General features: G+C 44.0%; 1 protein-coding gene across 1 annotated transcript in view; it reads left to right on the plus strand.

Moving 5' to 3' along the window:
* SMC1A (structural maintenance of chromosomes 1A) overlaps positions 1 to 14499 on the plus strand; it is a 642162-nt gene that overhangs the window by 462115 nt on the left and 165548 nt on the right. The window contains exon 19 of the mRNA XM_069645240.1: positions 3260 to 3382. Coding sequence (XP_069501341.1) covers positions 3260 to 3382 — 123 coding nt within the window. The remainder of the gene's footprint in view (positions 1 to 3259; positions 3383 to 14499) is intronic.

Consider the following 14499-nt stretch of genomic DNA (forward strand, 5'->3'; position numbering starts at 1 on the left):
CCAAAGTGCCACTTGTTTGAAGATTGCTGGTTGCGATCACGGACCGTCCCATTGCAGAAATCCCCAGACATCCTCCCCCTTGTCCCCACGACTGAGGCCCAGGAACACCAGGATCTGCAGAGCTGCACAGGAACAGAAGCTATCTCCTGCACTTTTCTTCAACCTAAAGGTACTGTACAGTCTAAGAGTACTTACCGCTTGTTGTGTAACTGCACTTGACCTCTGTTGGTGAGACTTCTTGTGGTTGCTCTGTAGAGTTGCTGTCGCTTCTTTACTTCACAAGCCTAAACAGCTTGTGGCCCTGCTTTGATTTCTTCTTTCCTACAAAGACTTCTAAAACATTGTGCAAGACTTTTATTCACCTGCAAGAAGTGCTTCAGCTCACCTAGAGTTTTGCCCAGCTAACTTTGGCTTAGCCTGGCTCCCTGAATGACTCTTCTTCCCTCTGACATTGTGCTTTGTCTTCCTTCCAGGAAGGGGTTAATTAACTTTACATTGCGGGTTACCAAAAGTACTTACCTGCTTCAGAATATTTGTGTGCTCTCTTGTTCTGTTCTAACAACCTTTTTTTTCTTTTCATTTAGAATCAGACTTAAGTTTGTCAAACAGTGGTATATTAATGTCCACAGTGTCTGTGTTACTGAAGTCACCTGAGGGTGTACGAAGTCTCTGTGTGCTATCCCAAAAGGGTACTTATTGATTTAGAAATATTAAGTGTGTGTATTTTGGAGTTTATTTGTGTTATTATATTGCCCCTTGTGAAGAAGGCTTACTCAAACTGACTGTTCAATTAATAATTGTTTAATCAAGAAACCTTGTGTGTAAGAGTTTATTTGAATACTGGTCATTGTGAATCTGTAACTCCCCTACAGCTCACATTGACCCCTCTTGAGAGAAGCATGGCTGCTCAACATGCTACCAACCTGTGTAATACAGACTTATACCAAAGGTTGGGTTCCCTTTGCCAGGAGTTCAGGGTTGTTGTAGTGCACCCAATGGGTAATACATACAATCTTGCCTAACATCGACGTCAGCTGGTGAGTGAAGGTGTGGCTGCAAGGAAAACAGCAGTGCGCCCCACTCCTGACTCCCACCTTTGCCTGTTCTACGACCGTGGCACGTTTAGTACAACTGGATCTTAACTGCAATGAGATCCCATCTGCGGTATCAGTTGTGAGAAAATACTTATTGTATTCTTGCCTGTGTTCAGAAAATATGGTCAATTTTCAAAGACAGAGGTTTTTTTAATATAGCTGCACTTACTCCACATTGTCGTACAATCTGTCATGTGAACCACCTGCCCACTCATTATCTCTGTCTGCTCTCCCCCGTTCATCAGGAGAGCCTTTACACATTTTTACTGTTACTGTAGTTTTACAAAGGTCTTTGACCCTGGTTAAGTCTGCATTCAGGCCAGGGCATCAACTTAACTCTCTCGCAGCTATTCCTCGGCTGCAAGAACAAGTGGGCAGCTGAATGCATACATAGGCATTCACTGTTATTGCAAGCTCAGGATTTCTAAAGCAAGACATGTTCTTAGTTTACTGGTTTAGAGCGCGTATGTCAAAAATGGCTACCAAAGCCGACAATATTTAATACACAGCTCACAATCATGACTCGAGAAAAAACTTTGAAAGAAATCATATAAATGTTACATAGCTGGTGGAGATAGAATTAATTTCCAAATAATTCAGCTTCAAACTGTCTTTTTATTTAAAATAAAAAAAGTGAACTAGCTAGGCAGTACCCTTTTGGACCTCTTTTCCAAGGTCCTCCATGGGTACTTCCTATTCGCCAATTTCTGCCAAACCTTTCTCGCCAAACACCCACACAGTGCTTATGGGGTTTTAGGTATTGTTTACTGCAAGTGCAAAAATACTGAATGGCAAAATGCCTCCGTTTTGATTTAGAAAACCAGTGCAGTTATATGTGGGGGTGGTAAGTGTAATCGATTATGTAAGGGGGGATTAGGGGAATGCGGTGGGGTGTCCCACAAATATAACTGCACCAATCGAAGAAAAACAAATCTATTTTGGCATTCTGTATTCTTTAGTCACAGTGATCAAACAGATTTGGGTTTTATAGCCCTCTGCTGGCCTTTTTGTGAGTTGCCTGTACCTGTGTCCTAGAATTGGTGAGGAGCTGCGATTAGGTGCCCCTAATAAGCTCAAATGATCTTACTGAGTTTCGGGGTATTTATTCGGCTTGCCTGCCATCTTGGTTTCAGTTTTCCTTCGATTTTACTGCAGAGCACTGATTGGGAAGGACTCGCCTCTTATGCTTACCAATCATGTAAAACTGATGCTGGGATGTCCTTTAAACGTTGATCAATGCTGCCTAGTGTGGAAAGAAATCTTGTCTTTGCTAAAATTACAAGTTTGTAGGACTTATGAATGAAATGAAAACCGCTGTTAAACTGTTTGGTATGGCTATCGTTTGTGTGGGGAAATTCTGTAAGTGATCCTGCAGCTGGCAACATTGTATTATTTGCGGGACCTAGAGGCGCAGAGTGAATTTCTCTGGCCCTTTTGAAGTGAGTTCTTATTTACCACCAGTCGTTCTGCAAAATGAACTGTTTTGGATTTTAAAGTATCTTGTTTTCAAAGCTAAATGACAAATTTGTTTTTAGTGAAACGTTCAGGCGGCTCTTTAACCTGCAGAGCGTAAAGTTTGATATAGATTCCTCCTGTAACTTTCTCTTGCCATATGTCAAGAACTAAGGTAGTGTGAACAGAGGATCCTACCCATATCCATCATCCTCTAGTTTGGGGAGGCATCCAGCACCCTTGGCATTCACTAGATGCCCCAGAGAGAGGCAAGGATCTTATCCACAGGGGGCATTCATACCAGTTGGTGGTTTTACAGTCGAGCCAAACATTGAACTCAAGCGCACACTACCTAGGAGGGTGCCTCTGAGCTGTCATGCTAGGGGTCCACATTCTAACTGTGCTGCCAGCTGTAGCCACATGCTTTCAAGGACACTTTCACTCAATCCAGGGAGCAGCCACTTGCTAATTTTGATCTTCCTGGTCCTTCCAGAAAGTTGTATATTTGTATCCCTCTCGCAGGTACTTGAACACACATCCAAGGTACTCGATAGATGGGGATGGGGAAAGAGAGGAGGGGGCGCAGGATAATCTATCCCTTGCCAACTACCATAACAGTGAGAGTAGCTGTGTTGATGTTGTTGTCCTCAGTCATGTATTCTCCTACAGGTTATTCCATCTTCTTTTTTAAACTTCCATTACCTGTTCCTTAGGGATCCCAAGAAAATGAGTCTGTAAGTAGCAGCTCCCAGAAGACCACCACCGCCAGCACCACTGTGCATGCCAAGGAAGCTCAGATCGAGATTGACTACAGTGACCTTTCTGAGGATTTGAAGGTGAGTTTGAGGTTGAAAATGTGTTAAGCAACGGCGTGTGACTGTTTGTGGTATTGCACTTTACAGGGTGGCACCATGCTGTGTACAGTAGATATCTTTTACACTTTGGGGTGGTCTTATTGGGGCAGCAACATTCCTTTCAGATGGTCCTGTTGGGTCACGAATACCCATTATCCTCCCCAGCTTGGACTTAAAAGGAGTGCTTTCTTGCCCAAAGACAGTTATTATTGTTGACACATATTCTGTACCGCAAACATACTTTTGCGGAGTATTCGAGCACTGTACCTGTTAAATCTGCCCACAGCAACAAATACTTTCTAATTTGCAAAAAGTATGAAACCTTAAGTTCCAAAAACCCATTACAGCCGCCACAAGAAATTAGACTAGCTTGATCCAAAAATCAATAGCACATCCATATGCAGGGAGATGGGCAATTCCTTTTTTTGCTGCATGCACAGAAAAAACTTGCTTCAGAGTTGTTTATTTTCTTTACATCTCAGAATTTCTAAGCTGCCCATTACCTGGCTCGTGTTTATGCCTGTATTAGTGTTCTGGTTGGTTGCAGTTCCCAATAATAGACGATTGGGTCCAAAGCCCTAAAACAACAAAACATCCATTAGTACCTTGTGCACTGTTCTTTTTTTGTTTGGATTTATATAGCACTTTCGCCAAAGAGCTATATCAAAAGGCTTACAATAAGAGCAACGTTATAAGAAGTAATGAAATGAAGCAGCAGCATGAAGTTACCTTTACTTTCGGGAAGTAGTAAGAAGATGAGTTTTTAAAGAGGAAACAAAAGACAGAAGAATAGAAATACAACATAGCTGGGAGCCAGAAGCAAAAACAAATTGGGGCACAGGGAGGGCAAGGGATCACCTGGGAAAAGAGAAGAGGAAGAGTACAATTAAAAGTATAGAAAGACATCATGGAAGAAAAGATACGAGGGAGCAAGACCATTAGGGCAGCATCTTGTTTTTGCTGATTCTGCAGTGTTTTTAGGGACCCCTAAACTCTTTTTTTTTTTTTCTTTCCTCTTGTATTTTTAGGATCTTTGACCTCCTGGTATGGTCAGTGTTAGGGAGAGTTTTCATTGTTATGCCTAATTCCCTTCATCTGTGCAATCCCCAACACATTTTGCTGTACTCCTGGGATTTTTTTACTGTCATCCTGAGTGAGTGGGGGCATTTTTCCAACTCACTCCTTTTGCTTCGATTATGGGAACCCTTGTTCATTACTTTCATACTTTAGCTTTCCTCCATCTTTTCTAAGGCATCTGTAATGTACTTTTGCAACACACAGTACCTTTTGTGCAGTGTTGCTGGGAGCCCTTTGGGCTTCCCTTTTTATTTTCCTTGTGTGAACGCATGTTCCCAAGGAGAGGGGGATACTTTTTATCTTTTCTTTTTCTTTTGTAAGGTCAGTACATAACACCTTATGTGGAGCGCTGTGGGGCTGCACTGTATCCCCTTTCTCACTGCTCCTGTAACATTTCTGTTACAGTGAAAAGCATACCTGAATGGTTGATGGCAGTGAACATGTTCAACCGACTTTTGTGTAATTTTCACTCGCAGGCTGTACATACAGCTGCAGTAATGCACAGAAGGATCACCATTGACCCAAAATTATGGCTATATTTTCTTTTTTTCACCATTTCTTGCTTACTTGTCCTTTTTTGATCCTTCTTTTGCTGTGCTGGGTGGGGAAGATCCTGGTTTGACTTTTGTCCTCGGCAGGAATCCTTTATGAAACCTGTCAAGGCTCCTGAGTGTCTGAGAGGACAGGGGAGGGTCCTGAAACTCTGCTGGACTTTTTCTAGCATGCCTGCCTGGAACCAATTCCAACTGGGAGGCTGGCTGTCCTCAAAGAACAGCCACCCCACAAAATGTGAATGTGGCATGAGTGCTGATTGGCTGGGTTCCTGGATAAAAAGGCAGAATTCCTGGTGCACAGACTGTCGACCACTGGAACTAAATAAAGATCCAAAGAAGACTACCAACAGAGACACTGCAGCACCTTCAAGTGACTGGAGAAGCCTGCTGGAATGACCACTTATGTCCTGACCCCGTGTTCAAATCGACAGGGAAGCTCCGAAGAGAACGACTTCCTCCCTTGGACTGGTGGGCATAATCAATCCAAAGACAACCTTTAATTTGGGCCATCTCTCAACGTTCTGCGACCTTCCTGAGCTGCAGAACACCAATACCAGGGTATTTGCGACCACTTTGGGGTGCACTGTCTTGCCTCAAACAAATCCTCCCGAAACTTTGGTGGGCGCCTTCCGAACCTTCAGAGGCAAGACCCCCGCCAGCCCCTCTCAAAGTCCCCTCACCAGAGTGGAGGACCGAGCAAGCGAGGAGAATCGACGAGGCAGTAACCGCTTGTCCTTGGTGTCTGAGAAAAGGTGCCAAAACCACTGATCTGCATTGGAGTACAAAAAGCCTTTACTGGGGGTCCTTTAGCTAGACTGCTGCTGCAAAATTCTTTCCAGAGTCCTCCACGCCCACTTATCGCCATGACCAAGGAACAGCAGACTGGGTCTGCAGCTGCTGCATTGCAAAGGCTTCATCAAAACGCAGACTCCGACACAACCTCTGCCCTGATTCTACTCGACCTTACCGTAGCCTTTGACACAGTTAGCCATGCCACTCTAACCAAAAGACTAGAAGACATAGGCATAACACACTGCACTACTCTGGACTAAATCTTTCCTAGCAGACAGAATTGAAACCGTTTGGTTAAAACCCTTCAAATCCACACTACAAGTCAATGACTTAAGTACCGCAAGGGTCCTCACTATCACCACTGTACTTCAACATCTACCAAACTGCATTAATCAGAATCTTCAAAAAATACATTACATGCTACAACTGCGCAGATGACACTCAAATCATCTACAAAATTGAAGACAATCAAGCTGATCACTCAACCCTAATTGAGTGTCTAAAAGAAGTCTTTAATTGGATGAATGCCAACAATTTGAAAATCAACCCAGGAACGACAGAAGTCATGATTATATCCAAAAATAAAGACACCACCACCTATATTCCATGGCCAACAGAAATGGGAACCACACCAACTCCATCTAAGGTAGTAAAAATCGGGGAGTCCTGATAGACGACACCCTAACCTTAGGATCACAAATCAATGCAATAATTAAGAAATGCTTCTTCCTACTTCACACGGCAAGAACAATCTTACATTTCCTCTCCACCCACAAAACACTCACAATCGTCGCCCAAATCATGTCAAGAATCGACGATGCAAACGGCCTCTATCTCGGAATACCAGAATACCTCCTGAGAAAACTACAACGAATCCAAAACGCAGCAGCCAGACTCCTCCTCAAACTATCCAGAAGGCACCACTTCACTCCAGCCCTAAAAACACTGCACTGGCTACCAGTCAAACATCGCATCACCTTCAAAACAATGTGCATAACTCACCGGGCAATCAGCGGACAAGGAGATGAATTCCTTCAAAAGAAACTAACAATCTACAAGCCAACGTGACTCCTCAGATCAAGCAACAAAATCCATCTGGAAACAAAACCATACCTCAAGAAAAAACTTGGGGGCACCTCATTCTCCCACTTAGCAGGAAAAACCTGGAACGACATCCAAAAGAAATCAAACATCACAGACCACTTACAATTCAGGAGATTAATAAAAATCTGGCTCTTCAACATCACAGATGCAAACTAAATAACCAAAACCACCGAACGAGTAACACGATGGAAAGGATGACAAATATAGGACGACAATGACATCTAAAACCAAATAAAGAAACTCCTACTAGAAAAGAGAGAACACTGTCGAATAGGACACAAATGACATCCATAAGGACAGAATCCAACGTCCCTAGCCAATTCCCAGCTAACTAATCTAGGACGACAATGACAACATCTAGAACCGAGTAAAGAAACTCTTAGTACAACAAGAGGCGACGCCCATAAGGACAGAATCCAGCGTCCCTAGCCAACTCCAAGTGAACAACCTTCACCCGCTGGATAAATGCTACAATAGATCCAACTTCTATAAAGTTGGGTGAACATTAGCACTTGCCACACTAATTAAGCTATAGATATTGGCAGGGGCATGGACCAAAGAGTGGTGAATGCAAGCAGACTCCGCCCAAAGACATAAGTGCAATCGTTAGCATTTCTACATACCAAAGGGGGTGGAAGCTATAACTTGAATGAGCAACCGAATAAAATGATGAATGCCGAGCAGGCCTCAACACTTGGAGGGAGTAAACCCGGGCCTACTAATGCTGATCCTCCTACTAGATTAGGAATGCGTTCTGGGCTAGACTGCAAGAGATGCACGAACGCTGGCCCGCCCCGCATACAAACAGGGGCCACATAGGCAGCCGGTTCCCGAACCTGGGCAAGGTTATGCATATGAACGGATACCATACTGGAAAGGGACCACGAGTGTGATAAAGCCCCCAAGCTGGACATAGACACAGAGACGCATAACACCCCACCTGATTAGAAATATGGAATTTGCGCCTCACTTCAAGCCTTGAATGCCAACTAACCAACCCACTAACAACTTCACCCTCTGCATACACCGCTCAAATTCTAACCAAACAACCACAAACTTACAACACAGCAATCTGCGCAAACTTCATCACACTGCAACAACAAAACAGAGCACTCATAGACCCGCACACGAAGCCCTCCGACAGTACAACACCCCAATCCCAGCCAACGGAATTCTGGGCTGAGGCCGCCAACAGCACATCACTGCTCTCTTGCACTTCTCCAGCTCATCCCCACTAACTCCCCCCTACTTCTCCTTTCTTTCAGAACCGCCAGAGCGCCAGGGGACCACTCAGGTGGTGATAGTGTGCGGTATAAATAGCCTTTAACATTAACATCTTTCTGATCACTCCTAAGGTACTGTGAGACTCTTAGTAATACTGACCTTGAGTGGTTCCGTCGCTCCTTTGATGCTGGAGTGCTGATTCCAGTGTTTGGGCGTTCACCCAACCCAAACGCTTGTGTGCTTTCAAGCAGCTGTCTACAAGGTCGCTTAACGCTTTTATTTTATTTTTCAATTTTAGTTTTATTGGTTTTTCAGATGGACACGTCCATATTCAAATACAAGCATTTTTATTAAAACCTGGCATGAAGAATAAAAGGCCATTGATCATATTACATATCAACCATAAAATATATAATTTTCTCAATATTTTTATTAGTTTCTATCCCCAAATTCCCACCTCCCACCCCTTCCCATATGTCCGTAGGCAAGGTCAAGAGGCTCCAGTATTTCGCGCTGGAGTCTTTTGTAGAACCATTACGATAGGCAAAGGCACACATTAGCACATTATGACTCTTTGCAGGCATTGTGAACCGGCCAACTGAATACCTATTGTATTTTGTCATATCACGTACACATTCCTTCATACGATATACTTGGCACGGAATTCTGACCATTCATTATCAACAGAAGTACGATCCCCATGGAGGGGAGCAGTCAGGTTGTCCATTCTGCATATGTTCCGAGAGACTCCTATCCTTTCAGTTTTAGTAGGGAGGGTTGCCCTTTTCCAAACTGTCGTGAGACATGCCCTCGCGGCCACCAATAGGCCTTGAATCATTTTAGGTACCTTAATGATCACCTCTTCCGTTTCAATCAGATCAAATAAAAGCAACGGCTGTTTCTCCCTCTCCTACACATCTAACTCTTTAATCCAACTGAGTACCTTGTCGCAGTATGCTTGCACCGCCTTGCATTACCACCAAATATGCCAGTTGTCTTCTTTCCGCCCACAACCCCTCCAGCAGTATGGGCTCACATGTTGATACATCTTGGCCAACTTGAGCAGGGGTCATACTGCCATCTATACAATAATTTAATGGCATGCAGTTTGTACTGACAAGATATGGATGATTTCGCTTTTCTACCTCCCATTTGCTCTTCAGCGTGACTGAGGGAGCCGTGTGAACCTCTACTAGTGCCGTATACATCGCACTTATGAGGCCTTCGGAGCTTGTGCACGTGTCAAGTATTTTTTCGAACGGGGTGAGGTCCTTCTGCAACTGATCTTTCCAGATCTCCCGTGTCATGACTCCTTTCAATTTCAAGTATTGAAACACAGAGAGTGGGCCTATACAGAGTGCTTCTTTGAGTTCTTGGATGTTGATGAAGGTCTTATTTCTCCACTGTTGTCCTGCCCTTTCGAACCCAGCCTCATACCATGATTGGAAGCTCCCCGGGTCTGGGATAGCGTCTCGGATCCCTGGAACCCATAGATGTCCTAAGGGGTAAGGCCAGGTTCTGACCCCCCTCATCCCTTTGTTTGGTGTCCACACTGCCCATATTGTTCCAAGGATGGGGTGGTTCTTAATTCTGTTCTGTAATTTGGGCCCAGGGACCCTGAGCCATTCTCCCACAATAAATGGGCAGAGGTGATAATTGTCTCCTATCCATTGAATGTCTGTCTGCTGTCTAAGGTGTGGAATTAGTGCACGTAATTGGGCTGCCCTATAGTATAGTTCTAAGTCTGGCAGGCCCACCCCTGCGTTGTCCTTTCTGAGATGAAGTAAGGATCTAGGAACCCTGGGCTTTTGTTTTGCTATAGTAATGCTAGTAGGGATTTCCTGGTGGCAATAAAGTATTCTCTGGGCATTTAGCATCAAATTCTTTTTAGGTCCAATTCGGTTTCACCTTCCTTCTCCAGAATACCAAATATGCGTATGTTTTTTTTCGGCGCTCCCTGTTTTCGAGATAGTCTATCTTTAATCGGATTTCCTCCTCCTTGTTTTCGATCTCTGAGTTGCTGGTCCATTTGGGTCGCCAGAGTGTTCAAGGAGGTTTGGTTGTGTTCAACTTCTTCCAGCCTCTCTTCCATCTTGTTTATTCTATGTGTAATTTTGTCTATCTTGCTTCAGATATCGGCACGCATGCTTCTCATTTCGGTGAGCAGGTCGGCAACGTCCGCCTTGGTTGCGCTGCCTTGGGCCCTGTCGACTCCTTGTTTGTGACACTGGGTGGGTAGTGAGTCGTGGAGCGGAGAGAACTTGTATATTGCTCACTTTCCCTTAATGTCCATGGACAGCAGGTCTGAAGCGTTATGATGGGTGGTCCCCTACAGCGTGTGATGGGCACATTCCTGTCATGACTTCCGAGGAGATGTTCTATTTCCTCCATAGTGCGCCGTTACGTGGGGAAAAGTGGGGCCGGGTATTGGTCTCTCGATCTCTGTGTGTCACTCAGGTGTGCCCAGTGTATCAGTTGGCAATCCTGTTGGGGGCGTAGACCATGTGGCAATATGAGAGCGTCACTGGGTGACCATGCGAGGTGCCATCTGCTGAGAGGTGCATTTCCAAACCTCTGCGTAGTGCTCTCCGGGAAGAACCTCAATGGCGTATTTGTGTAAGGATTAGGGTCAATTGTTTCACTTTCACCAAAGGGTAAGCTAGGATGACCCCAGACTGATTCCAGGAATGAGGGACTTTTGATGTCGCCTGAGTCACCCAACTGTATTATCTGGGTATTTTCAGCAGGGATTTGACTCTTGTGCGGTAGAGTGTGGGTCCCGATGAGCTGTGGAAAGTGACTGTGATCAGAGAGCCGTGATCAGTAGTATGTGTTGAATCTGAGGAGGGCACACACACTGCACCGCAGGGGCCCAACCCTCGATCTGTTAGTTTGGGCTAAGGTTCATTGAGATCCTCTTGGGTGCTGTCTGGGTCCGATTCTCAGGATTATAATAGTTGATCGATGGCAGGGTTCAGCTTGTCGGCGTCATGCGTCATTGAATGACTTATTGTAGTCCCTTAGGATTGCCTGGTCGCCACAGGTACCTGTGCTGGTGGCCTCCTTAATGATCATTTGCACATAGGCTTCTGCGTTGGAGTCTCTGTAGGCAGGTGTTTCCAGAGTGGCTGCAGGATAGAGGGGCCCGATAAAGCTAATAAGCGGTGCCAGATATGGTAGCCTTGTCGTTGGGTGTAGGATCTACGTGCCAATATCTGTTGGCTTGGAACTTCTAGAGTGTATTTAGGACCTCAGATGATTCGCCGTAAGTCAGGGCGCGTAGGCCACGGGGTGCGGGGCACTACTTGGAAGGGAGGCTGCTTGTTGCCAGATGTGCCTTGATCACGCCATTATCTTGGTGATCCTATGCTGGTAGCATGATTGCCAATCATGGGGGGCCGCGGGGGATCCTGAACTCACGCGCCCACAGTGATTGCGGCCTGTTACTTTGAGGGCTGACGAGGGCATCCCAGTGCCGGTGTCAGGTCCAGTCTTGAATATTCCTGCAGGAGTGATGCTGGCCCACCAGACCCCCCAAGTCTGCCTGCCAAACAGTCTTTCAACAGATAACTACCTAGCTGGCAAACCCAAGGGGAAAGGGGAATGGAGGAGAAAACAACAAAAGACAGATCTTCACTGGCTGGCACTGGAGTTTTCTGGAGCTGGATAAACGCCTCAGGCCTCAGTGTCTGTGAAATCTAAGAAACAAATATATATATGTATATATTAATAATAAATCCTCTCTAGCTGATATTACTATAATTCTACCACTCTCCTTGTTGTACCTGTAGCCTATGCTCTGATGCCGATAGGCTTATTCAGTTTGTAGTTGAAGAATTGAATTCTGTAATTGTCTGTCTTCTTTTACTGTGGAATATTTTCTTTAGGAAATGTCTTGGTTTAGTATTTAGCTGACTTATGTGAATTCAACCTTTATTTACACAAAAGAATATTTTACTTAAAAATAAACTTGTAAATAAATACTAATCAGAAAGAAGTCTGTTGTAAAAATCGAGTTTGCACAACTCGAAATAATCATCCAATGCCAAAATATGTTGACTCCAAAAAGATCGATTCCGATGATACAAGTTCCGCGAACCGTTTGCTTCCTGAAAGGATTCAGACGTCACGACGCTTAACTTAGACAATAGTCCTGAAGAAACGATCGCTTCTTGAAGCAACGTCACAACGCTTCACGTACGCAATGCTATTGTCCTGCGAATACGCTCGCTTCCTGGAAAAACGTCACGACGCATGCACACGCGTACGAAGTTCGTAGGGTTCCTTTTTCTAACTTCTTAGACGCGCAATGCGAAGTACTGAAAACAAAAAGAAACGCTCGCGCTTGAAACTGCTAGCAAGCGTATATTAAATTAGAAACTAACGAACACGAGAGTCTCAATATATTACGCGCGCCTTGTTAGTAATTATTACACGCGCCAAAAATAAACTCTGATTCAAAAATTATGTGCAACAATGGAAATTCAAAAATTAACTCAGAACTACTTCAATCAAAAATAAAGGTTAACATTAGATTTCACTGTCTTTTTCTTTCCTAAAGTTAAATTTGAATTGAAAATCCTTGGCGATAGACTTTGAAGATTAAATAAACTTAGCTTGCTTCATCTGTACAAATCTTCACAGCTTTCACAGCTTCTTGGATTTGCTTCAATTGAACTTCGAATCAAATGTAATGGAAATTCTAAAATCTTCTTAAAGGATTACTAAGAATTAAGTACCTTTGCTGCACATTATTATATGCTCACACCTTAACGGCGGCTCCTGATCACTTCTGCCAGCACTGCGAGCTGGTTAACGCTCTTGCTGGTGCCTAAGAGCCCGTTGCTTCCCGGAGGAGGCGGGGCTGGGGACAAGCACGTCACGATCACGTGACTCCCTGATCGCCTCTTCACTACGAGACAGCCACCCTCGCGGCGTTAAGCCCGATAGGTGTAAAGGGCGCCGACTGTTCTGCGGCTGTTCGGCGCGCCGGGGACGCAAGTTTCAAGGTTGAAACAGTCAGTAATAGTTCTCTTCTTAACCAGGCGGCCTGGATCTGGTGCATATAATCAAATTCTAAACATACTGTGAGATAACCACCTGGTGGGGGGAGAGTCGGTTTAAAGTATGCTCTCTACACTGCCAGGCGCTCCCATATAAGGTGGTTTTGTGGAACATTGCATCTGTATCTCCTTACTGACTGATTGGTGTTCTATCTGCTTGGCAGTTGTGGTAAATAGCTATTCTTGTTTTAAAACTGATCTTGTTATATTATACGAGTTTCAAATTGCTTGCTTTTTAAAAATTAATTTTTTATATTTAGCTTGATTTTATAGACCAGTGAAACTCTAAATTGACCTACTGTTTGCTAGGCTAGAAGGCGGTGCCGTATAGACTTTCTGTACCCTCTATTATTATGGCCCCAAGCCCATGTACTCATAATCTTAGGTCAAAAAAAGGCAAACAAAGTACACCAACAACCAATATAACAATAGCAACTAAGAAAGGGGGGAAAGGAAAAAATAATAGGAAGGGAGAAAAGAAAAAACTCACAAGTGAGACTAAAGATGTACCTGGTCAACCGAAAATACTTAGCTTTTTTAAAGAAAAAGTATTGGTACCTGATACTGAACAACCCCTTCCTCTCCCCTCTAACAGTTCAATGATTGATAATAATTCTTTATTAACATTAGTGCATAATCTGAGGCGCCAATCCATGGGAATAGATAAGGATCATAACATTTCTGCAGTGGAGGATACTGAAATGAATAATATTATTGGATTTAATCTATCCGACACTCCAGACTTGACCAAATTTGCACAAGAAGAAGATATCGGTAACGAGGAAGAGGTGTCATGGAATCCTACAGAGAATTCATTTAATAATTCTCTTAATAGAGATATGAGTGGGATTAATGAAAACCCCCTTGAGGTTGGAGAAAAATTCGATGCACTCACCACTATGATGGATGTTTTAATGACCATTTGTACTAAGTTGCTTAAAGAACAAAGGGATATTAAGGTAATGGTACAACAGAATATAGATAATACTAGATCCCTTGAGATTGGGGTAAAAGAATTTGGGGGGGGGGGAAGTATCCTATGGAAATAAGTGATGATCTTGGAGATTTGAGCAAATTGGTCTTAGTGGCTGAAAATGAAAGTAAGAAAGAACAAGCCCAGTCTAACCTACCCCCACAAGAGTTGCCCAATTCTAGGGTTAACACACTAGAAGAAATAACCCTGAATGAGAGTGTTGCTGTAGTAACAGTATCCCAAGGTTTGAAGAGACGCACTAGGCGTAAAAAGAAAAATAGAAGGCCCACTCGGAAAAGGGTGGCGATGGCT

The sequence above is a fragment of the Ambystoma mexicanum genome, chromosome 2p (genome assembly GCF_040938575.1).
Source record: "Ambystoma mexicanum isolate Mex_15411 chromosome 2p, UKY_AmexF1_1, whole genome shotgun sequence".
Lineage (NCBI taxonomy): Eukaryota > Metazoa > Chordata > Amphibia > Caudata > Ambystomatidae > Ambystoma > Ambystoma mexicanum.